Here is a 26,181-nt window from a genome sequence, read left to right on the forward strand (position 1 = left end):
TTAATACCAATGTGAGTAAACAAAGAAAATCCTGGGTAACATTTACCGAGCACCTGCAATGCTCTTGGGAAGGGCCTGCACAGAACACATCACTGACATGATCACCATGGTGGTTAGAACACAAAGAACAGGCAATGGCAATCTCTGTTGCCTCATTTAGTTCCTACAGTAAAGGTGGAAAATAAGCACAAAATAATAGAAGAATCTACACAAATATACGGGTGAAATATTTTCTCACCTAAACTTCTATTTAATGTCATATTTCGATAGTTTACAAAGTATCTTCATTTGGAAAAAAGACAAAGTAACAGTGATACTCAATGCTCTATTAATCAATTTGATATAACATGTTTTAATCACTGACTAAAGTATTTATTGAGCATTTATTATGTGCTTAGTGTACAAAGCATTGTTTTAAAAATAAAATCAGTGATTCCACCATCAACCACAGTTAACATCCCTTCCTTTATATCATGACATTTAAATAATGCTATTAAGTTCACTCTATTCCATTTTTACCAGATCAGCAATTGTATCACCAATTATTTCAAAAAGAAATAAAACTGCTTTCAAATACATACTGTAGAAAACCTGAAAAGTTTGCCAATGATAGATAATAGTCTTAGTTCACTATAAGATCTTAATTACCACCACTGTCAGGGAAGAGTCCCTTTTTTCTGTTAAACCATTTAAAAGAATTGATGCTACAAATTCAATGAAAACTAATTAATTTCTCCTAAGCACCGGTCCTGATGCTCCTGCAGGTAATGACGGTGTCTCTTTAAGGGAACACAGATTCAGTAATTAGACTTTTCTCAAGTATGAATAACAGACAAAAAGGCAGGTATTCACTTGGTATTTTTTTACACACCCCAATCCAAAAATATATGTTAAGTTACATCAGCTTTTATGATTATTCTCTAGTTTACAATGTACTTAAGGGCAGAACAGAATGCTTAGTAAAATGACAGGAAGAATACACAACAAACTGTTAATGATGCTTACCACTGGGGAGCAAGATGGGGTACTGGGCTTATTTTTTTTCAGTTTTGCGATGCTGACATTTTTACGCAAATACGTTACGTTTGAATAAAATATGTTAGAGCAGCACTGACTATTAGAAATATAATGCAAACTAAAAACATAGTTTTAAATTTTCTAAAAGCCACATCAAAAAAAGTAAGAAAGAACAAAGTCAAATTAATTTTAACATGTAATATTTTATTTAGCCCAATATATCCAAAATATTGTCATTGCCTCATGTAATCAATACAAATTATTAAAGAGATAGTTTATATTTTTTTCATATTGAGTTTTTGCAACCTGGTGGGTATTTTACACTTAGAGCAGATACCAATTTGGACCAATGACACGTCAAGTGCTTAACAGTACAGGGCTACAAAAAGTTTCAAAGGCATATCTAGGCATAAGTTAGGTATTTTTCTTCCTAAATTGCAAAGCACTATGGAGGTGCTCATTAAAAGCTTCTCTCGTATCAGTTCTCAGCTCATGGCATGCTACTCTCTCACTGTTGATTTCTCAGATCTTTATCCAACCCATGCATGTTATTTACCTTCTTGGTACATAAATAAGAATTCATAAAATTACATATTTCATGTGCAATGCCACTGACTGTTTTCATTTCAGGGCTTTAACTACATGAGTAGAAGTGGCTACTGCTAATCACTTGGATCTCTTTTCAGAATATCTTTAAAAAGCCAAACACAATTACATCCCTTTCCCACATATATAACACTGCAATATTCCAGCAGTGGAGACCCATGGACTTTACAGAGGGTCTCCCAGCCCTTGAAAATGATTCTCTCAGCAAGCAAAAATAAATAAATAAATAAGTGAAGGCACCAATACATAAGGACAACCATCAATTTTAGAACTTATATTACCTAAAAGGAATATTTTTCAAATTAAAAGCTATGTTACCTTTTTAAAATCACTTGTTACTCTAAAAAGAAAAAAAAAAAGTTCTCATTTCTCCCATTTAGCACTTTAGGAACTAGACCTGGGCACACCCTTGGAAAAATACAAACAATGGCTCATGCAAAAGGGAACAAGTTCATCTAGCTTCCTTTAGCTTATTTTTCCTGTATTTTCACCAGTATAAAGATTTTCTATACTCCTTAGAAAGGATAAAGGCAAGAAGAAATGAGAAAGGGCATTTGAAGAAAATACAGTATAACCAGAGAATAACTAATTCTCTGAAATGGATGGATGGATGGATAGATGGATGGACGGATGGATGGATAAGACAAACAAATTTATGCAGCATTTACTATGATTCTGTGTGAGTCACTGAGCTAACAACTTTACATGGAATAGCCCATTTAATCCTCAAAATAACCCTGAAAATAACCCATGGTGGGTGTTATTACTGTCCTCCATCTAACAGATGAGTAAACTGACCCTTGAAGAAGTTAAGTAATTACTAATGTGGTCTCCAAGCCAGTAACCCTTAAAGCTGGAATTCAAACCCAAGCAGTCTGATCTCTGAGACCACACTCTTAACCAACATACTCTACTGCTCTTCAGTTCAAAGAGAGAAAGGAGTTCTCTGTAAGAATAAGCATTTGGTATTGAAAGTTTAATGTGTGCCAGGTACTCTATACACATTATCTTATTTAATCTTCATTTAAAAACAATCTCATCAGGTAAGTATTCCTATTAACCCAATTTCATAACTAAGGAGACTGAGGTGTAGAAGGATGAGTGACCTACACAGGATCACAGATCATTAAGAGGCAAAGCCGGGCTTCCCTGGTGGCGCAGTGGTTGAGAGTCCGCCTGCCGATGCAGGGGACACGGGTTTGTGCCTTGGTCCGGGAAGATCCCACATGCCGCGGAGCGGCTGGGCCCGTGAGCCATGGCCGCTGAGCCTGCGCGTCCGGAGCCTGTGCTCCGCAACGGGAAAGGCCACAGCAGTGAGAGGCCCACATACCGCAAAAAAAAAAAAAAAAAAAAAAAAGGCAAAGCCAGCATTTGGATCAGAGCTCTACTCCAAAGACAACGAATGTTTGGTCCTTATTTTTTTCCCCTCATAATTTAGGTGGGTTTGTAATTAGTATAATGGTAGAAATCCATGATGATTAGGCTTTCCTAATACTAGAATAATTTTATTTGTAGTACCTAACAATTCACAAAAAGCATGCTTTATATAGAGATACCCTGGATGAAGGTAAGCACTACCAAAGAAAGACCACTCATATAAGACTATCAGAGGCTACAACACTGATTTCTAAATCATTTTTAGCTTACTTTAATAGAATTAACTCAGAATGGGAGTACTATTTAAATAGGGATACATTTACAAATTTTTTCTTTTCAACTATCTACAGAACCCTCATTAAAACTGCTCTTCCATTTAATGTCGAATAAAGATGCCTCTGGAACTCTTTGTATACAACACACTCACACTGGCAGTAAATGTTGCAATGATATTACCTTAACGTTCATTTAAATAGTGATTGCACAAGAATGAAAATGAAAATGAGTGACACTGCTATAAGTTTCATTATGGTTTCCAAGATGAAATGACTAAGTCACTGAAAAATAAAACACATATTTGAATTTCTAGGAGTTGCAGTATGTTCCTATGCCTGGGAATGGGGTGACAAAAGAAGTAACCAATGAGATCAATTCAGATAGTTTTTGAAAAAATCAATTCTAAAAGCATTAAGGATCTATGTATTAAAATTAATCACGATAATCCTCAGAAAGCAGATTCTCAACTAAGATAAATCTTCATAGACAATATACAACATGATTTGCAGAAGACAGAACTTGAAACTCCCATTATTGCCAATTCTTAAAAATTCCTTTAAGACCCACGTTTACAGGGCTAAAGGAGTACAGAATTGGCAAACATGCTCCTAAAATAGCCAGAGACCTGTTTGCTTTTAAAGAAAAATGGGCTTCAAATGGTAAATTAACCTCTCTGAGTCTGGGTCATTCCAATGGGAAGACAAAATAAAGCATTATTTTTTAAAAGCAAAGTTACGAATAACAAATACCACCACAGAGGTTTTTTTTTTTTTTTTAAATCTGTGTGAGATACATAAAACTAGTTAAATAACTCACATAGCTCAAGAATTTAACAATTGAGGGAATGATCATTTTGTCAGTGTCCTGTATATATGACAGTGAAGAGGTACCACGTGGCTGTAAAGACCAAGTTCACTTCCTTCCTTACCATGAGAAGGCACTATAATCTGAGTTCCTTGTCACGTTCAAATGTAGATAGTCTTCTGTTTTATACCTGCGGAGGCTCAGTGCTTCAACTCAAGATCTTGCCCATAGTAATCTGCCACCTTTAAGTGGCTACTCTTTGGCCCATTTGTTTTACTATTACAAATGTACCTACTTAGCTAAAAATAGATGAATAGGGACATATGACATTATTTTTACAAATCAATTAAATCCTAGCCTTAACCCTTTTTATACTTCAAGCCACAATCATTGAAGAATCCTGATGAAAATAACTTCCATCAGAAAATCAACATTTAGAATTTTGGACCTAGAAGATACTTTAAAGATTTAATAGGAGAATTCATTTACTGCTGAGGAAAAACTATAAAACACCACCATACCCATCAATTTACAGAGATATATCTATCAATTAGTCTATTCATCTATTATGGATTGAATTGTGTCCCTCCCAAAATTCATACGTTGAAGCCCTAACCCCTATCACCTTAGAAGGTACCCTAGTACCTTAGAAGGTTATTGATAATAATCCAAAATGATCTGACAAGTATTTACTCGGTGCCTAAACTCTCATGGCACTCACTCAGTAAAAAAAAGACTACACAGTCCATCCTACTAACCACTGCTAAAACTAATGAAAATACTAGCTAAATAAACAGACATAATAAGGCATGGTCATCTGGGCATAATGCAACTCAGCACTGGTTTTATTACTGTAGTCCCAAAATTTGCAACAATGAGACAAAAGCAGAGACTCATACTGGTAGTGAGTTAACTAGCACAATTTCTTGAAGGTAATTTGGCAACAATAATATTCTGTATAACCTTTGACCTAGTAATTTCACTTATAAAAATCTACCCTAAGGAAATAATACTGGGTATGTATAAATTTAATAAATATGTATAAATTTAATAACAAGGATATTCAAAGCAGTGTGTTCATAATAGTGACACATTTTGAACCATTTATTTGGAAGCCTCAAGGTCTTATATAAAAGTGAACTACCATGAAATTACCTATTAACAAAACATGTCCATGATACAGCTTAATAATAAAAATAAAGCAGCTCAGAAAAATAGGGACAATATGACACCACTTCTGTTATTTTCCCCCTTCATATGTATGCCTGTGTACCAAAATATTTACAACAATTCTGTGTGAATTAGTAGGATTATAGCCATTTTCATCTTCTTTATTTTGTTTAGCTGCTTATCTCTAATTTTCTATACAGTGTATGTTATCTTTGTAATTAGAAGAAACACTTCTTGTTACAATACTATCACGTGCCTTATGATTTTTGCTCTTATCCATAGATATTCTTAGTTACTAAGAAAATACTATGGATGAGGTTATGTTAGAACACAGAAAAGCAGGCCAGGCTGCAATAAAAAATCAACTATGGGACAAGGTAAGAGAAAAAAGCAGAAACATTCTAGAAGTAGTCAGGGCAGGGTCGGTGCTCAGAAACAATTCCCCTTATGGAGTGCCTGAGAGCCACAAGAAGGTGGCTGTCCCACAGCTGCTAACTCCAGACCCCTGCAGCATTTAAAGACTCAAAGATAGGGGAAACCTGTAACTCTCTGGACCTCCTTAGGGACCCCGAGCTGTACCTCTGTTGAGCCCTCTCTGTGCAATGCTACAATACATATCTCCCAATGTTCTGATTCTTTTAGTTTCTTGATTAATTTATTTGCCCTTTCGAAATGTCCTCTAATTCATTACAGCCTTCCCGGAATTGCTGTCTGGCTTCTCAACATGTGATATCAGATGTCCCATAAACAACAGGACTATTATATTAAAGCCGTGAATTAGATCCAAGCATCCTATTTCTCCCCAAGCCTATTAACTTGATGTTCTACAGGCAGAATCTCACTTAATTTGCCATTTACAGGATAACCTTTCCAGGTGTATCTTTCAAATCCTTCCTGCTGTTCTGGATACCTCTTAATACCTGTATGTTGGGAAAAATCATTTGAATGAGGTAAGAAAATTAATCCTGTTTTTTTCCTAATGGAAGAAAACTGGAGGAGATGAGCACACAGTGCCATCAATTCATGACTGGACAAAACTCTTAAGAGGACTGCCTTCCTAAGGGAAGTACAAAGGGCCCCTCACTGTGAAAAGCAATGAATATTTCTGTCTTTGAAATGACCAGATTGGGTGGTCAGAAGGGTCAGGTACGGAAATTACCTTTTCTTCGACATTTTGCATTAGTTATACAGTAAAAGACAACTGTCTTCAGGCACAGAACTGTCACCAAACGTTCCCAGACGCGGCAGTTTAGACTACTGATGGTTTGCAGGATTAGGGGGAAAAAATCAAAATGAAGACTCTTCTGTCTTCTACACATGTGCAGAAAAGCCAGAAATTCTAATTCGGGGGGTGGAGGGGCACACACATATGTAACAGCAAGGCTAAGCATATTTTCAATGAAAGGAGATTTAAAAATCACTTTCCCACCTTTATAACATCTCTCAGTATCATACTGAGAAAGAATGATGTACGTTAAATACATAAAGATAACACTAGTCAGACATAAAAAATGCCCAAGACAAATTTAAATGACCATCATAATAAAGAATCTGTTCTTTTCTTTTTGTATTCCCCCTAGGATTCTGTCAGTAAACTAGAATAAACATGTTATTAAAAGAGAATCAATAGAAGGCTTTAAAATATACACTACCACAAAAGGTCAAGCCCTGGGATCGATTTTAATATAACATTTTTGTGCAGCTTCCCAAAGGGTTCTTTTCTAATATTGTTCTTCATTTTTCTCTCACTTTGTTCCCTGACTGGTGAATGTGTTGTTCTTGTCTGCAAAAGGCTGTCTAAGGCTGAGTTTGCTGAGTGTGTGTCATTCCTATGAAAACCTGCTAGAAAATGGAAAAAAAAAACACCTCAAAAAACATTTAAACGTAGTGGGAGGATAGATACAAGAGAGGATGAAGCACAAGGCAATGTTCAACTCACGAACTGTACAGGAACACTGAAACTCAGAACAATCTGCCATCACAGGCCGCCCTGGGCTTTTGCCTCCCCTGGTACCTTGGGCGAGCACTGACCCCTGGGAGGCAGGAGGGTCAAAGAAAGTGGAATAAGTTCAGGTTTCAACCAAAAACTCTCACCACACCAGGTGATGATGTGGTGAGAGTTTGCAGATGCAGATTTTCAATATACAAATCCATGTGACTCCTGGTTCCTCTTGAACTTAAAGGACCAAATGTTCAAAGGAAAAGTGGATGCCATCGACAGGATTCATGGGAACTAATCAGAGGTACAGGCTTCCTGACTTCTGTCCCAACTTTCAAGGCTCAAAGACAGATAAATCACATTCTGGTCCGATCTCATATAAATATGAACGCACGGGCTTCCCTGGTGGCATAGTGGTTAAGACGCCGCCTGCCAATGCAGGGGACACGGGTCCAAGCCCTGGTCCGGGAAGATCCCACATGCCATGGAGCCAACTAAGCCCATGTGCCACAACTACTGAGCCTGCGCTCTAGAGCCCGCGAGCCACAACTACTGAGCCCGCGTGCCACAACTACTAAATCCCATGAGCCCAAAGTCTGTGTTGCGCAACAAGAGAAGCCACCGCAGTGAGAAGCCCACACACCGCAATGAAGAGTAGCCCCCGCTCGCCGCAGCTGGAGAAAACCCACACACAGCAACAAAGACCCAACGCAGCATGAATGAATGAATGAATGAATGAACGAATGAATAAATAAATAAATAAGAATGCAGGGACTTCCCTGGTGGTCCAGTGGGTAAGACTCCGTGCTCCCAATGCAGGGGGCCGGGGTTCAATCCCTGGTCAGGGAACTAGATCCTGCATGCCTCAACAAAGATCCTGCGTGCCGCAACTAAGACCTGATGCAGCCAAAATAAATAAATATTTTTTAAATAAATAAGTAAATATGAATGCATGACACAGTATATATTTTACATGTTCCTTAGTTACAAATTCTATGTTTTTGGTTGCCAATAAAAACAGTCCAAAGCCCAGATTATAGTCTCATAATGTCAGTTTTTTACTTTCGGACAACACTAAGCAACCGTCTCAGGACAAGACAGAAAAATAGATTATTTCTGCCTAAGTCATCAGAAACCAGAGAAATTGTTGCCTCTGGAGTTAAAAATGCAGCCCCCCAATCAAAAAATGGATGCCAACTAAGCCTGCTAGAAGGGAAGATGTGAACTGCAGCTGCTCCCTAAGAACCAAGAAAGCTTGAAGTGTTGGGAAAGAGGCGTGGGCTCGGAGTAAAAGAGAACTGGGCTTAAATCCTGAGGCTGGCTTTGGTCAGTAGCACAGCCTTGGGCCAGGGATTTAGCCTCTCCCAGTGGCATTCTGATTGTAAAATAAACCCACAAAGAGCAGAGCTACCACAGCCATTTCTCCTCAGTTGCGAGGGTGTGTGGGGGGCGGGTATTTTGCGTCTGGGGGAATGTAATGTGAGGGGCATCATCCTGCAGGCTACCACCTAGGCTAAGGCAGGCCTTGTCAGAAGGCTCTTGGCAAGTTCGGAGCTAGTGTATGCAAATATACCAGCACAGCACCTGGTAAACAGTAGGCAATCATTCAATGATAGCTGCTGTAGTCATATGATGCTCCTGCCTCTTTTTCCTTTTGGACAAAGTCTATCCCATTTTAATCTATTTACCACAACCATAAAGTACTGTTGTAATTTAGTGATGCATTCTTGTTGGCACTTACTATATGACAACGAGTTTTGCCCTCAGAGACCTTTATATTCCAGTTGGAGGAGACAGTCAATAAACAGATAAAGGGCTAAAGAAACAAGGCAGAGAAAGGACAGCTACAGTGAGAGGACAGGAAAGAGAATGACTAAACAAAGCAATCAGGGAAAGCCTCTCTGCGGGGTTATTTGAGAAGAACCCTAAATAATAAGAGGGAGTCAGCCATGCAAAATATGAAATACAAGTTTTCTAGGCAAAGAACTATGCAGGCACAAACAGGTTTGGCAGCTGCTACAGCTGAAATGTAAAATGGGAGGGTGGTAAGAGATGAGGCCCAAGTGCATAAACATAAAGGGCAGCAGAGGACCAGAAGATCAAGGGCAAGATCTGGATTTTATGCTAGATCTAATGAAATGCCGTTAAAGGATTTTAAGCAAATAAACTGCCATGATTCCAAATGCATTTTTTAAAGCACACTAACACTGCTTTGTGGAGAGCAGGATCTGGGGGACAGGACTGGCTCCGTGCATGGAAACTTTACAGTAGCTCAAGTGAGAAATGATAATGACTGGGCATATACCCTGAGAAAACCATAATTCAAAAAGAGTCATGTAACAAAATGTTCATTGCAGCTCTATTTACAATAGCCTGGAGATGGAAACAACCTAAGTGCCCATCATCGGATGAATGGATAAAGAAGATGTGGCACATATATACAATGGAATATTACTCAGCCATAAAAAGAAACGAAATTGAGCTATTTGTAATGAGGTGGATAGACCTAGAGTCTGTCATACAGAGTGAAGTAAGTCAGAAAGACAAATACCGTATGCTAACACATATATATGGAATTTAAGGGGAAAAAAATGTCATGAAGAACCTAGGGGTAAGACAGGAATAAAGACACAGACCTACTAGAGAACGGACTTGAGGATATGGGGAGGGGGAAGTATAAGTTGTGAAAAAGCGAGAGAGAGGCATGGACATATATACACTACCAAACGTAAGACAGAGAGCTAGTGGGAAGCAGCCGCATAGCACAGGGAGATCAGCTAGGTGCTTTGTGACCGCCTGGAGGAGTGGGATAGGGAGGGTGGGAGGGTGGGAGACGCAAGAGGGAAGAGATATGGGAACATATGTATATGTATAACTGATTCACTTCGTTATAAAGCAGAAACTAACACACCATTGTAAAGCAATTATACTCCAATAAAGATGTAAAAAAAAAGTAATAATTATGAAATCTTAGAATAAAAAAAAAAAGAAATGATAATGACTTAGACCAGGGTTTCTCATCCACGGCACTACTGATGTTTGGACCAAACAATTCTTTGCTGTGCGGGGCTGCCCTGTGTTGGAGGATGTTTAATAGCATCCCTGGCCTCTACCCACTAGACAGATGCCAGAAGCATCCTCCAAGTGGTGACAACCTTAAAGGTCTCCAGATGTGGCCAAATGACCCGTGGAGGTGGCACTGGGGAGAGGCGGCAAAATCCCCCTCAGATGAGAACCAGTTGGCTTAGACTAAGTAAGGAAAGAAATGCGTGAGAGTCATGAATTTGCAATATATTTAAAAGCAGAAACATAAAGGCACGAAGGAGGGAGCAAGAATAATCAATAATCAAAGTTCTGATGTTACTCTCAATTTGTTAGACTAAGTTTTCAATAGTTTGAGGAAAGTGCTTTCTAAGTCAAATCTACCTGGGGCTGTACAAACAAGTTAAGTTACATAAACTCACTTGGACAATAGTTTGGGCTCCTTTTCTTTAAGTCTATAAAAACTGAATTGTACAGCTGGCAGGTATATTCATAAAGAAATACACAATTTCCAACATATTAGACCAAAATCCACAGAAATATTAACTTTCACCCACTATTTGACAGTATTTTGACAGTTTTATTTCAAAATATAGTCATGTGAATTAAAAAAACAAAAATACCCCAAAAATCCCTTCATTGTGAATTCTTTTCAAAACTAAATTCCTTATTTAGTGAGCTCCACAATCAAGGCAAAATTGTACTAAAACCTGAAAAACATAAATATTCAGTAAAACACACCAAAAGAGCCTTAGATACAGCATTCATACTAACATATAATAGGTGGCCTCCCTGTTGGACCAGAAAACAATTTAGCCTCTGACATACAGTCTAGCAGAGTGATGATGAGTGTGGCTTCAGGTTCCAGACTGCCTGGGTTCAAATCCCAACTCCTCTATTTTCTGGGTATGTGACTAGAAGCAAGTATGAACCTGTGTTTCAGCCACCTCATCTATGAAGTGAGGGTACCAGCAGATCAGAACCTGCCTCACAGGGTTGCTGTGAGGATTAAATGATCATTACGTGCAAAGTGCTTGGACCAGTGCCTGGGACAAAGAAAGTGTTCAAAAACTGTTAGCTATTACTACTACTTATTGCTTATTATTAAATGTTATTGCTATTAGTATTACTTCTTAGGTAAAGTCTTCTTAAATAGTGTATATCATCAGATTTTAAGTGTACTCGAGATCTGCTTATTCTGCACATAGGGGGAGGACCACACTATATGATTGGGTGGGGGAAATAAAACAAGCTATACAACATTATTACTTCAATCTCATTTTGTTTAAGAAACGAACTATACGAAACACTGTTAAGAATACATTTCCCTTAGGGTAAAATATGTGAATGATTTTAAGGGGGAAGAGCAGGGTAATGGAGGAGAAGGGATAAGATGACTTTTTGTGCTTGTATATTATCTGAATTTCTTTGAAATGTATTTCTTTTGTAATTTTTTAAAATAAATCAACATTATCCATGTTTTCAATAGTTTGCGGAATGCCCTTTCTAGATCAAACCTACCACATTCTGTAGCAATAATGAAAATTGCAGAAACTGTTGGGTAATGGTTTTTAAATTAATAGACATTTCCCATATTAAATTAGTGGTTTCAAGTGACTTTTTTGGTTGTTTTGATTTGGTTTGGTTTTAATCCATCAACCTATCAGGAAAGCAAAACTGTAATCTACGGATTTTTTTAAGGGATTTTTGTTTCACTCTAATAATCATTCACAAAATGGCACCAGGAAATGAATAATTTAAGAGATCTATTCTAAGAAGTTGTGAAGGAGCTCAAATTTAAATCATTAACTGAAACATTTACAGGATTAACCTCTATTTTTATACTTGATGCCAAAAATCACACTAAAATCATTTTAATGGAATAAGTTGAAAAAATTTCCAAATGAACTGGTTTAAGCCTGGAGGAGCTACATAGTATATGTGTAAGGAAACAACTGTAAATAGTATATAACTAATAAACTGCCCCTGTGCTAGCTGCACATTACTCAGTGGAGGAATTCCATATTTGAGTTCCAAAATCACACTGTCCCAGCAGCTAGATTTTTTCATTGATTTAAAAACATGTCAGTTTGTGGACTAAATGTGACAACATCAAAATACTCTATCACATAAAAGGCAAATAAATAGTAATAAATACTACAAACCAAACCCAACAAGTGAAGCAACACAACCAATACAAAATAAGAAAATGAGTCCAAGTTTCTTTAAAAAAAAAAAAAAAAGGCTAAGGATGAATACAGAAGGAGAAATTCAAAATGATTTCCACTTCACGATCGTCTATTAAAGTAAGTGCTGTGCCTCTTTATTGCTTCCCACAGAGCGGAAGGGCCCGATTGCTCCAGAGAACTCTGCAGAGCACTACTGGGCACGTGTGTGCCTCACTGACTGGAGGCAGCACTCGCCTCTAAAGTTCACAAGGCAGGGCCCCATCTGCTTCCACACAGCCCGCCCTGCTGTGCTATTAAGAAAAATGTCCCCATCTTAAGCTAACAAGAAATTCAAACTGCCACCACCACTGAAAACGTGGACACCAACGACATTTAATAATAAGTTATAGCCAACCTGAATAAAGAATATTAACTTTAAACACAAATTCTCAAAAGATTTTGGTACTAAGATAAAGGAAGTTTTAAAAATATCACCCAGAGCAGTTGCACAGATCTAATAACCAGGAGCACACAATCGAGATCATTTCTAAAAGATCTTTTATTTACTAATGGTTTAGAGGTGAAAGCCCAAGCAAATGTTTGTTACCTCTTCTCACAACTGTAAATGAAAAACTTTAAAGAGAGCATTCCCTATACACAGAGAAAGGTAATACTGCAGGATGGTGAAGTGCATGAACTTGACAGAGACTTCAGTTCAAACCCCAGGCTCTCCACTTACCAGATATGACTTTGGGTAAGTTTCTTCTTTACCTCTCACTTTCCTCACTTATAAAGTGTGGACAATAGAGGTGTTGTGAGGATGAAGTGAGTTAAATATATAAAGTGCTCAGAAAATACAAGAATCCAACACCTATTATTTTTTTAATGTTTTCATTTCAGTTGGGCACATGGGTCCTGTACTCCGAAATGGTTTTCATAACATAATGTGACCCCAGTGTGTGTATTCTATGTGTATGCCATCTATGAACTGTGAAGAAAGTTTTCATCAAAAACAAACGACAGCTGCTCTGGATAAGAATGGGATGAAAAAGAATCTGGGTTCTCTCAAAAAAATATTTATCAGAAACTTAAGATGAGCTACTCGTTTTTAAGGGTTTTCTGCAACCAGGAAAGGGAGCGGGAGGTTTACTTAAACATGAAAATGTGCCAATGTTTAGAAATATTATAATGCTGAGATAAAATTTACATCTGAATTATAACTATGTCACCCGCACTCCTTTACAGCTAGAGGCTCTACTGGCTAACCTGTTGAGGTCAGAAGAGGAAGAGGAGAACCCTGTGTATTTCTCCCCAGTTGCAGAGCAAACTGCCAAAGGAGGGTCTCATCCTGCTACCCTCCTCCTAACAAGGCATTCATCACCAGCAGGATCAGCAGATGGCTCCCAGAAGGCCCAGGACTGAGGGCTCAGCAGGGTAAGGCCCAGCCTACACGGACCACTGTCCATAAGTACAGACTTCTGGACACAAGGAAATGGACATGAGGCCACTGCCCACTCACCTTCTAAAATGGAAACTGAACTGAGTCTCTCCAGCAAATGCTGTTTGGAAAAGAAAAGTTTACTCCTCACAAATGAAGTGTCCCAATGTGAGAGAAAATTAGTCTAGCCAGAAGTTTCTCAAACTAAGCCCTATGCTTCCCAGGTTTCTAGGAAGGGAAAAGGTGGGAGAAATGGCTGACAGAGCTCTAAATCCCTAATCCTAGCTATAACCAGACGGCACTTGAAGCAGTTTTGTATCAGAGTTCTGTCAGGTTTCCTTTGAATAAATGTTTACAAGGTGATGGGACACAATATGATTCTATCACCTCAGCAACAGAGTACAGGGCTCTGGGGCAGGCAGCCCAATTCAAGTCCTGCTTCCACTGCTGACTGAAAACTTTACATATGTCTACTTGAGTCATCTGTTTTTATAAAACAGTGATAACACTGACAAAAAAACATTAATAGTTCATGAGAAGAATAATAAATGATTTACAGAGTATATTACAATGTCCGCTCCCCCTGAGATTGTTCTGGGTAATGGAGAAACTTCAACAAGAACTATAACAACTATAGGACACTCAGAAACCAACTCCTAGAAACTTCCAAATGCAGAAACCAACTCTGGCACAAATTACTTCAAACACTTGCTTCATGAGAGAAAACACTGTAATTACTGTCGAAAGAAACATCTGAACAAGAAGTGGTTGAACATCACAGCTGCTATTACAACCAATAAAAAAGTTACAGATTTCTACAGCATGCTTGATTGATTCTGGTTTTCCAGGTTTAATATTCCCACATGTAAAAATAGCTTCTCGAACAGAATTCAGGGTAGGAGTCTACAACAGCATAACATCAATAGGAAAGAAAACTGGATTTGGAAAAAGTAGAGAGATGTGAATAAAACACAGACTGGATAATCCAACCTTCTGTAATTGTTGGTTATAGAAAGCACTTGTCTCTATTAAAAATAGAAAAGTGCTACTTGAAGAAAAAAGATGAAAGTAGCAGATGGCTAAAGATTCCAATACTTAGTACATACATAGCACTTCCAGTCATTTCCCAGTGAAAAGTACTGGGTGGTAAGGATGTGATCTATTACATTCCGAACGAGTTAGGGCTTTACTTTTAAGCAGAATGGAAGAGAAAAGTTAAAGGAATGAAACCACAGAAACACAATATGCATTTAAAAAAAAACAGCTTTAATGAGGTTAATAAAATAATTAATCTAATATATTGGGATTTTTATACTACAGAAGGATCTCTTAAATGTCAGAGCACATAAATATTTTCCAGATAATGCCAATCAACCATCCATTGCGCCTACTGGAGCCAGACCCTGGGGAATCTGCTCACAACACAGCAGGGTACAAACTTCTGTAATCACCTTCTTTGCAAATATTTGTAAATTAGAAGTGAGATTCATTGCCTGTGACAGTTGTGAGGACCATGAGAAAATACTGACTGCTAACTGATCTTTAAGGTCACTTAAAAACTACATTTTTATGATTAAAGCCACTGATAAATATTAGTGGATCAACAGAACTTGTTCCCTGAAAGTTGGTATTTTTTTTTAATTACTATATACCTAGAGATGACTTGCAGGTTGAAGGTATGTAATTTCATAACAACTGTGTAATATGTGTCGATGACTAGAAAACAACGTTTAACACTACACTAATTTGAAACAAAGATTTATAACAAGTCTCTAGTACCTATAGTCGTTGGTTAATGTCTGATTTTTAAAAGCACAGTTTTTTTGTTTTTAACATAATGTGAAATGTATATGCATATGTATACAGAGTAGACTGCCCTTCCCAGGAGAATGTCAAGATTTTCCAGTACGAATGATTCATTCAATCATTCAACTGAACAAATATTTGTGAGAGTTTACCATGTGAAAGATGCCACACTAGGTAGATGATTTCTTACATTATGTATTTTCAATGTGACACTAGGCCCCCCAAACACTGTTTTTCTATATTGGATTCTTTCCTCCTTCCTTTTTCAGCTTTTTCCTCCAAAGGCAAATAATATCAAAAAATAAAATTAAAATGAATTATTATATATAGTGGATTTAAACAGAAGACACCAGCCCTATGAATTTCACCTTTACTATGAGAAACTAAGAAGTATTGATACAAACAAGTTTTAAGCCTTTATTTGATGATATAAGTTCTTATTTGATGTGATAAATGGAAAAATAAATGGACTGTGCTATACTCTAACTTAACCACACAGCTGATAAAATTTATGACTAATTGATTAAACCAAATTATTCTGCGTCTCACAAATCTAATGTAATTGTTCAAGTAATTAAAAATGGGGTAAAATCTCAACTAACATCCACCTAAAAACAGCAAGCAAGTAATCTTGGTTGATGTACAGCTAGTTACAACATCAAGTAACTATTCCCTTTCTTCTTGGCTTCCTGAAAAAGGTTATTAAAATGGAGGCAACTTTCACTTGCCTTTATAGCTATAGAGGTGAAATTCAAATGCCAAAGGTCAGAGGTCAGAAGTAGTCACATTTTTCTTGCTGTCAGAGACTGACTTTTGGAGGTAGGGCACAGGAGAGAAGTAAATCACATTTTAAAAGTCTATACTCAAACTGTAGCATATTACATCCTTGCTATACTGGCCAGCTATAATTGTAACACATTATGGTCAGCTATAATCCAAAACACACAACAGAGTATCACAGCAAAAACAGACTGCTAACACGAGCATTTAGTTTGCTCTTGACTCTCAATACACCAAACAACTATTCCATCCATTATATGTTGTGATAAGCAAACCTACGATTCCAAATTAGATCCAACAATTTTAGTGTGTGTACTAACTTTATGTCAGTGATTCTGGAAGGCATCAAATCACTCAAGATTCTCATAAAACAGAATAAGATCTAAGATAAATTGAATTGAGATTCCATGTGTAAATGTTTTTTAGAAATGAGAATATAACATATATAGCCATAGTGCTTAAAATTAACTATGGCATCGCTGTGGCCCTGGTAGAAACCTCCTCCTCGAAAGCAACTTTTATTAGGCCACATCTGCGTATTAGTTTTAAAGAAGTGGAAACTTGGATACACAACAACGTCCTACTATACAGCACAGGGAACTATATTCAATATCCTGTGATAAACCATAATGGAAAATAATATAAAAAAGAATGTTTATATGTATAACTGAATCACTTTGCTGTACAGCATAAATTAAGACAACATTGTAAATCAACTATACTTCAATTTAAAAAATAAATGAAAAATAAAGAAGTGGAAACTTAAAGGAGTTCAGGTAAATTCTAAATGGCCTAATAAAGTATCTTCAGTTTAAATGATTTCTGAATGGGTTCTAATGTGTGTGGCATGACCAGTCAGAGATGCCATAAAAGGATTTCTGAATTAGGTAGGCGATGAGGCAGACACTCAAGAAATCATTTCCAGATAATTACCCTAAATGTGACTGGATTAAATACTCCAACCAAAAGACAATGACTTGCTGAATGGATACAAAAACAAGACCCATATATATGCTGTCTACAAGAGACCAACTTCAGACCAAGGGACACATACAGACTGAAAGTGAGGGGATGGAAAAAGATATTCCATGCAAATGGGAATCAAAAGAAAGCTGGAGTAGCAATACTCATATCAGATAAAATAGACTTTAAAATAAAGACTGTTACAAGAGATAAGGAAGGACACTACATAATGATCGAGGGATCAATCCAAGAAGAAAACATAACAACTGAAAATATTTATGCACCCAACATAGGAGCACCTCAATACATAAGGCAAATGCTAACAGCCATAAAAGGGGAAATTGACAGTAACACAATAATACTGGGGGACTTTAACACCCCACTTACAACAATGGACAGATTATCCAGAGAAAATAAATAAGGAAACACAAGCTTTAAATGACACAATAGACCAAACAGATTTAATTTTTATTTACAGGACATTCCACCTGAAAGTGGAAGAATACACTTACTTCTCAAGTGCACATGGACCATTCTCCAGGACAGATCACATCTCAGGTCACAAATCAAACCTTGGTAAATTTAAGAAAACTGAAATCATATCAAGCATCTTTTCCGACCACAATGTTATGAGATTAGAAATCAATTACAGGAAAAAAATTGTAAAAAACAAACACATGGAGGCTAAACAATATGCTACTAAATAACCAAGAGATCACTGAAGAAATCAAAGGGGAAATCAAAAAATACCTAGAGAGAAATGACGATGAAAACACAATGACCCAAAACCTATGGGATGCAGCTAAAGCAGTTCTAAGAAGGAAGTTTAAACCAATACAATCCTACCTCAAGAAGCAAGAAAAATCTCAAATGAACAATCTAACCTTACACCTAAAGGACCTAGAGAAAGAAACAAAAAAAACCCAAAGTTAGTAGAAAGAAAGAAATCATAAATATCAGAGCAGAAATAAATGAAATAGAAACAAAGAAAACAAGAGCAAAGATCAATAAAACTAAAAGCTGTTTCTTTGAGAAGATAAACAAAATTGATAAACCTTTAGCCAGACTCATCAAGAAAAAGAGGGAGAGGACTCAAATCAATAAAATTAGAAATGAAAAAGGAGAGGTTACAACAGACACTGCAGAGATACAAAGGATCATGAGAGACTACTACAAGAAACTCTATGCCAATAAAATGAAGAACACGGAAGAAATGGACAAATTCTTAGAAAGACAGAACCTTCCAACACTGAACCAGGAAGAAATAGAAAATATGAACAGACCAATCACAAGTAATGAAATTGAAACTGTGATTAACAATCTTCCAACAAACAAAAGCCCGGGACCAGATGGCTTCACAGGTGAATTCTATCAAACATTTAGAGAAGAGCTAACACCCATCCTTCTCAAACTCTTCCCAAAAACTGCAGAGAAAGGAACACTCCCAAACTCATTCTATGAGGCCACCATCACCCTGATACCAAAACCAGACAAAAACACTACAAAAAAAGAAAATTACAGACCAACATCCCTGATGAATACAGACGCAAAAATCCTCAACAAAATACTAGCAAACAGAATCCAACAGCACATTAAAAGGATCAGACACCATGATCAAGTGAGATTTATCCCAGGGATGCAAAGATTCTTCAATATATGCAAATCAATCAATGTGATATACCATATTAAACTGAAGAAATAAAAACCACATGATCATCTCAACAGATGCAGAAAAAGCTTTTGACAGAATTCAACACCCATTTATGATAAAAACTATCCAGAAAGTGGGCACAGAAGGAAGCTACCTCAACATAATAAAAGCGGTATATGACAAACCCACAGCAAACATCATTCTCAATGGTGAAAAACTGAAAGCATTTCCTCTAAGATCAGGAACAAGACAAGGATGTTCACTCTTGCCACTATTATTCAACATACTTTTGCAAGTCCTATTGCAAGTCCTAGCCACAGCAATCAGAGAAGAAAAAGAAATAAAAGGGTACTTCCCTGGTGGTGCAGTGGTTAAGAATTAGCCTGCCAATGCAGGGGACACAGGTTTGAGCTCTAGTCCGGAAAGATTCCACATGCCGCGGAGCAACTAAGCCCGTGCGCCACAACTACTGAGCCTGTGCTCTAGAGCCCGCAAGCCACAACTACTGAAGCCCGCACACCTAGAGCCTGTGCTCTGCAACAAGAAAAGCAACTACAATGAGAAGCCCGCACACCACAACAAAGAGTAGCCCCCACTCGCCACAACCAGAGAAGGCCTGCGTGCAGCAACGTAGACCCAATGCAGCCAAAAATAAATAAATAAAAATAAACTTATTTTTTAAAAAAAAAGAAATAAAAGGAATACAAACTGTAAAAGAAGTAAAACTGTCACTGTTTGCAGATGACATGATACTATACATAGAAAATCCTAATGATGCCACCAGAACACTACTAGAGCTAAATGATGAATTTGGTAAAGTTGCAGGATACAAAATTAATGCACAGAAATCACTTGCACTCCGATACACTAACAATGAAAGATCAGAAAGAGAAATTAAGGAAATAATCTTATTCACCATTGCAACAAAAAGAATAAAATACCTAGGAATAAACCTACCCAAGGAGGTAAAAGACCTGTACTCAGAAAACTGTAAGACACTGATGAAAGGAATCAAAGATGACACAAACAGATGGAGGGATATACCATGTTCTTGAACTGGAAGAATCAATATTGTGAAAATGACTATACTACCCAATGCAACCTACAGATTCAATGCAATTCCTATCAAATTACCAATGGCATTTTTCACAGCACTAGTACAAAAAAATCTTAAAATTTGTATGGAGACACAAAAGACCCTGAAGAGCCAAAGAAATCTTGCAGGGGGAAAAAAAAAAAACGGAGCTGGAGGAATCAGACTCCCTGACTTCAGACTATACTACAAAGCTATAGTAATCAAGACAGTATGGTACTGGCACAAAAACAGAAATATATATCAGTGGAACAGAATAGAAAGCCCAGAGATAAACCCACGCACCTATGATCAACTAATCTATGACAAAGGAGGCAAAGATATACAATGGAGAAAGGACAGTCTCTTCAATAAGTGGAGCTGGGAAAACCAGACAGCTAGATGTAAAAGAATGAAATTAGAACACTCCCTAACACCATACACAGAAATAAACTCAAAATGGATTAAAGATCTAAATGTAAGGCCAGACACTATAAAACTCTTAGAGGAAAACATAGGAAGAACACTCTGACATAAATCACAACAAGATCCTTTTTGACCCACCTTCTAGAGTAATGGAAATAAAAACAAAAGGAAACAAATGGGACCTAATGAAAATTAAAAGCTTCTGCACAGCAAAGGAAACCATAAACAAGACAAAAAGACAACCCTCAGAATGGGAGAAAATATTTGCAAATGAATCAACAGACAAAGGATTAATCTCCAAAATATACAAACAGCTCATGCAGCTCAATATTACAAAAAAAAAAAAAAAAATTACAAAAAAAAAAACCCAATCAAAAAATGGGCAGGGGCTCCCCTGGTGGCGCAGTGGTTGAGAGTCCGTCTGCCGATGCAGGGGACGCGGGTTCGTGCCCCAGTCCCGGAAGATCCCACATGCCGTGGAGCGGCTGGGCCTGTGAGCCATGGTCGCTGAGCTTGTGCGCCCAGAGCCTGTGCTCCGCAACGGGAGAGGCCACAACAGTGAGAGGCCCGTGTACAGCAAAAAAAAAAAAAAAAAAAAAAATGGGCAGAAGACCTAAATGGACATTTCTCCAAAGAAGACATCCAGATGGCCAAGAGGCATATGAAAAGCTGCTCAACATCACTAATTATTAGAGAAATGCAAATCAAAACTACAATGAGGTATCACCTCACACTGATCAGAATGGCCATCATTGAAAAATCTACAAACAATAAATGCTGGAGAGGATGTGGAGAAAAGGAAACCCTCCTGCACTATTGGTGGAAATGTAAATTGATAGAGCCACTATGGAGAACAGTATAGAGGTTCCTTAAAAAACTAAGAATTACCATAAGATCCAGCAATCCTACTGGGCATATACCCAGAGAAAAACATAACTCAAAAGACACATGCACCCCAACGTTCACTGCAGCACTACTTACAATAGCCAGGTCGGGGAAGCAACCTAAATGTCCATCAACAGACAAATGGATAAAGAAGATGTGGTACATATATACAACGGAATATTACTCAACCATAAAAATATTACTCAACCATAAAAACCATAAAAAATATTACTCAACCTAAATGTCCATCAACAGACAAATGGATAAAGAAGATGTGGTACATATATACAACGGAATATTACTCAACCATAAAAAGGAATATTACTCAACCAAAAAAATATTACTCAACCATAAAAAGGAAAAAGAATATTACTCAACCATAAAATATTACTCAACCATAAACCATGAAATTGGGTCATCTGCAGAGACATGGATGAACCTAGAGACTGTCATACAGAGCGAAGTCAGGAGAAAAACAAATATTGTATATTAACACATATATGTGGAATCTAGAAAAATGGTACAGATGAACCGGTATGCAAGGCAGAAACAGAGACACAGACATAGAGAACAAATGTATGGACACCAAAGGAGGAAGTGGGGGTGGGATGAATTGGAAGATTGGGATTGACATATATACACTAACTAATATGTATAAAATAGATAACTAATGAGAACCTGCTGTATAGCACAGGGAACTCCACTTTGCTGTACAGCAGAAACTAATACAACGTTGTAAAACAACTATACCCCAATTTAAAAAAAAAAAAATCATTTCCAACCTAACAGAGGTTATGGTCTAGAGTATGTACAGACTGTACTGACAAAATACAGTTCTAGGACCCTATCTGCTCACGTTTCCACATGCCTGAAAGCACCTCACACTTGCAGTCTGCCAGCCTGATCCTGAATAGTTGGCATAGCCTGCACATAAGCATCAAAATTTGCAAAACTTTTTCCAGTCAGCAGTCTGGAAAAATCCCAGGTACAACAGCAGAATGCTGTGTCATCAAGGTTTTGATGGCACAGAATATGATACCGTGTGGAAAAACAAACACATCAAGACCCTGAGTCACAGAACAATTTAGAAGAATCAGAACCAACATGAACAGGTTTTGAGTCCCTTAACCTTGGGTTTCTCACTATCAGCACTACTGACATTCTGGCCCAGATAATTCTTTGTTTTTTTGTAAGGTTTGTCTTTTTTTGGGGGTGGGGGGTATCCTGTGCATTACAGAATGTTTAGCAGTATCCCTGGCCTCTACCCACTAGATGCCAGTAAGACCTAACTAGTTGTGACAGCCAAAAAACGTCTCCAGACATTTTCATGTGTCCCCTGGAAACCAAAATCTCCCCTAGCTGACATGCCTTAACCTATTTATTTCACTTACATTTTCCTTTTTATGAACATACAAGTGATAGGTTTTTAGAAATTCAAAGTCAGTCTTAATGAGCTCTTTCAATAAAAAAAATTCTAAGATATAAACTACTGGGTTATTATCTGCAGCAATTTTTTTCTTAGTGGTACGTCAAATACAATGCTTCTTAGAAATCGATGGCATCTTCAATTCAATGAAATTCAGCCACCCACCATCCTTTCCCCTTTATCATGGAACCGTCATCCTGGAGAATTACTTCTTCCTCACTGTGTAAAGTTTTAAGTACTACCCAGTTCTTCCCTACCTAGTGGTTCTCTAGTCTTCCTTTTGAGTCCTTTCAACTATCTAATATTCTTCTAAAAATTTCCTTGCTTCCCAAGTCGGCCAGAGTTAAGTTCCAGTCTTTCAACCAAAAAAACCTAACTGAAACAAGGTCCTTATTAAGCTAGCCTGACAGAAAATATTTCAGAGTATTTCCCTGCCATGAAATTCACCAACCTATTAAAAATGTTGGTGCTTCTCCTTTACCATTCACCATATAGGTGGAGTGAATGGGGTACAGATGAAACAAGAATTGTTGTAACAGTGTCATGGGGATTCACTGTACCCTTCTGTTTTTGAAGGTGTTTTAAAGTGTCCATAATAAAAAGGTTAAAAATTATAACTATCCTATAAAGAAAAATATCACAATGGAAATAATTTCCAAAGTCCTTTCTGCATACGTTGGATCCCTTACACTTTCATGTGCCTATGCCCCAATCTTAAGGGCTTAGGAACTCAACTACAGTTATGGGTACATCTGGGGTGAAAAGAGAAGACTTGGAAAGCCAGGCATATACCACTGACAGTCCAGGACACAAGGAACCATCTTCTAAAACTGCTTCCAAGGCTTTACTCAATTAAGGCAACAGATACAATTATCTATAAATGCTTTGTTTCTCCAAAAAGTTGCTTTTAAAAGACGGCACAGAAAACCTTTTTAATGCTTTTTCTGAAGTTTCTTCTCTGGTTGAAAAAAGAAAAAACATAGCTATTGATTCTTCTAAGAACTATCATACAGATAAACACACACTTTTTGCCAAGATTTGACAGCTGGAAGTTTGCATGAAGAAGGCTTCAAACAAAACATTTTTTTTAAAGAGAAAACAATAAAAAAAGGCTGCACCACCCTCTGCTCCCCTTAAAAGTGACAGAAAATAAATTCTTTATCAGTAGTCATTTGTCCCAGGTTACAGCTAGGCTGCCAACCCCAGTCCACATGAGAGATGAAATCAGCCCTCACTGGCACCTTGTATCCATCTCATCTGCCCTTTACCTTTCATAGAACAGGAGAACAAATGGGAGCTAAGTCATGGAGGGGGGAAAAAAAACCCCACCACAGTGAAAATTACTGTAACAAAAGCCTGTACCATAGGGGAAGAAAGGAAGACAAAAAATTCCTATGTGAAATATAATAAGCAAAGTAAATATGAAGGTCTAACCAAAAACTCCTTATTAAAATAAAATTCAATTAAAAGTAATAAAATTTCAAAGACAAGGAATTCTACCATAACACATTGATTTTCTCTGCTTCTTAATGAAAATGGTCTCAGTTTTTTTGAATATTTTAACTTCACTATCTAATTATATACTCCATCAACCTAACCCCAATTAAATAATTATGAAGTGCTGCGTGGGAAACTATTGAAATATGCGTAGACACTTTTAGCAGTACTAACTACATCTTGATTTTTAAAACCCTAAGCCATGAGCCTTCTCTCTTTCCTGAGAAAAATGGTGGTCTTAATGTACAGTAAAACTCATGTCCTGTTCTACACGTTTCAGGCAAATCGGACCTAGCTTATTTAGCACTTCGTCAAAGAGAAGAAATGTTAGAGAACATTTCATAAACCCTCACTTTAGAGATGAAATATTTAAGGCCCAAAGAGGTTAAATTATACACTGAAGCCCCTATAGCCAAGTGAAGATGAGACTCCAATTCAAATATTCCTTACATTAGCTCTCTCAAGCAAACTAGTGAAGCAGCCCAAACACACACACACACACACACACACACACACACACACACACACAATCTTACAAACCATCTACTGGTAGTAGTCATTGTGCATGTGAAAGATATTTGCATAATCATGTAATAATAATGCTTTTTGCTATACGGAAATTTCAGAAATAGCACAGATGGGAAGCACTTGACTCTATCTTGGATTAAAATGTATCCACATATTTCTATGAGTAAGTATATACTTTAAGTCTTTAAAAAGTAGTACTTTTACCAAAAAAAAATTAACTATTTTGTTTTGAATATTGCTTTCTTTTCAGTTTACAGCCTTTCAACATCTTTTTCAATCAGCACATAAGATCTACTTGACTGTCTAATATTCCACTGTAATAAAATTCCGTGTACCATAATTCACTCATGCAGCCCTCCATGATGGGCATCTGGATTGCTTCCAGTTTTCTATTACAAAAACATTTCAGTGAACATTCTTTTAGCAGCTGTTGTTAGAAGTAGTAATAATGACAACAATAATATAGATGTATACAAAAAAATCTAGAGGAATGAAATGTTCAAGAGTGGTTATCTCTGTAGGATGAAATTACAGAGGATTTTGTTTTTTCAACCTTACACTTATCTGTAACATCTTTGACTTTTTTAAGTGAGCATACTACTAATCAGTGCTACTTATTAACATGGGTACTATCTATAACATATAACATTCATTATTAGCTACAATATTGTTAACCTTAATACCCATAGTAGACGATGTAATTTTCAATCATAAATTATATTCATTAAAAGAACCTAGCCTGAGAAGTGCCAGGAGAATCCTCAAGAACTACTTCTCACATATTGAAAAAACAGGGCTCAATTATTCATGCAACTAAGAAGTATACAAGAAATAAAATGGTCATTTACAATTGAGTTTGGGAAGGGGATAACCTAGGGCTTTAACAAGCACAATCCAAAACCAAAACCAGCCACGTTCATACATGTTCAGCCAAATACAAATGACGAGTCTTATTATAATCATTCCTCTCCAGAAATATTTCATAAATATGACAAGTCTGCCAAAATCTGTCTCAAACACCATGAAGCTCACCGTTTCTGATTTTCAGATTCTTTCTTGGCCTCCTCCAGTGCCAGCTCCTCAGCCACTCTTCTTTTCAATTCTTCATCAGAAACTAAAATCAATAAAGAGGGGAAGGAGATAAAATAAGTGACTTCTTTAAACAAAAGCATGAGAATACTCAGGAAGACAAAGCTGAGACTAGATCTTAATAGGCAAAGTTTTGCCAGCTGGTCAGTGTCTCCTTGGAACCACCTAAGCAGGGTGGAAAAGACCAATTAGTGCACTTCAGGAGTAATTTAATCAAGAGT

At 37.2% G+C, this 26,181-nt stretch overlaps 1 protein-coding gene across 1 annotated transcript in view; it reads right to left on the reverse strand.

The window, feature by feature from the left end:
* The window catches only part of CHCHD3 (coiled-coil-helix-coiled-coil-helix domain containing 3), a 288,171-nt gene that overhangs the window by 204,704 nt on the left and 57,286 nt on the right, over positions 1-26,181 (reverse strand). The window contains exon 3 of the mRNA XM_082846400.1: positions 25,904-25,985. Within this exon, the coding sequence (XP_082702526.1) occupies positions 25,904-25,985 (82 nt within the window). The remainder of the gene's footprint in view (positions 1-25,903; positions 25,986-26,181) is intronic.

This window comes from Leucopleurus acutus (genome assembly GCF_964270905.1).
Source record: "Leucopleurus acutus genome assembly, chromosome: 9".
Lineage (NCBI taxonomy): Eukaryota > Metazoa > Chordata > Mammalia > Artiodactyla > Delphinidae > Leucopleurus > Leucopleurus acutus.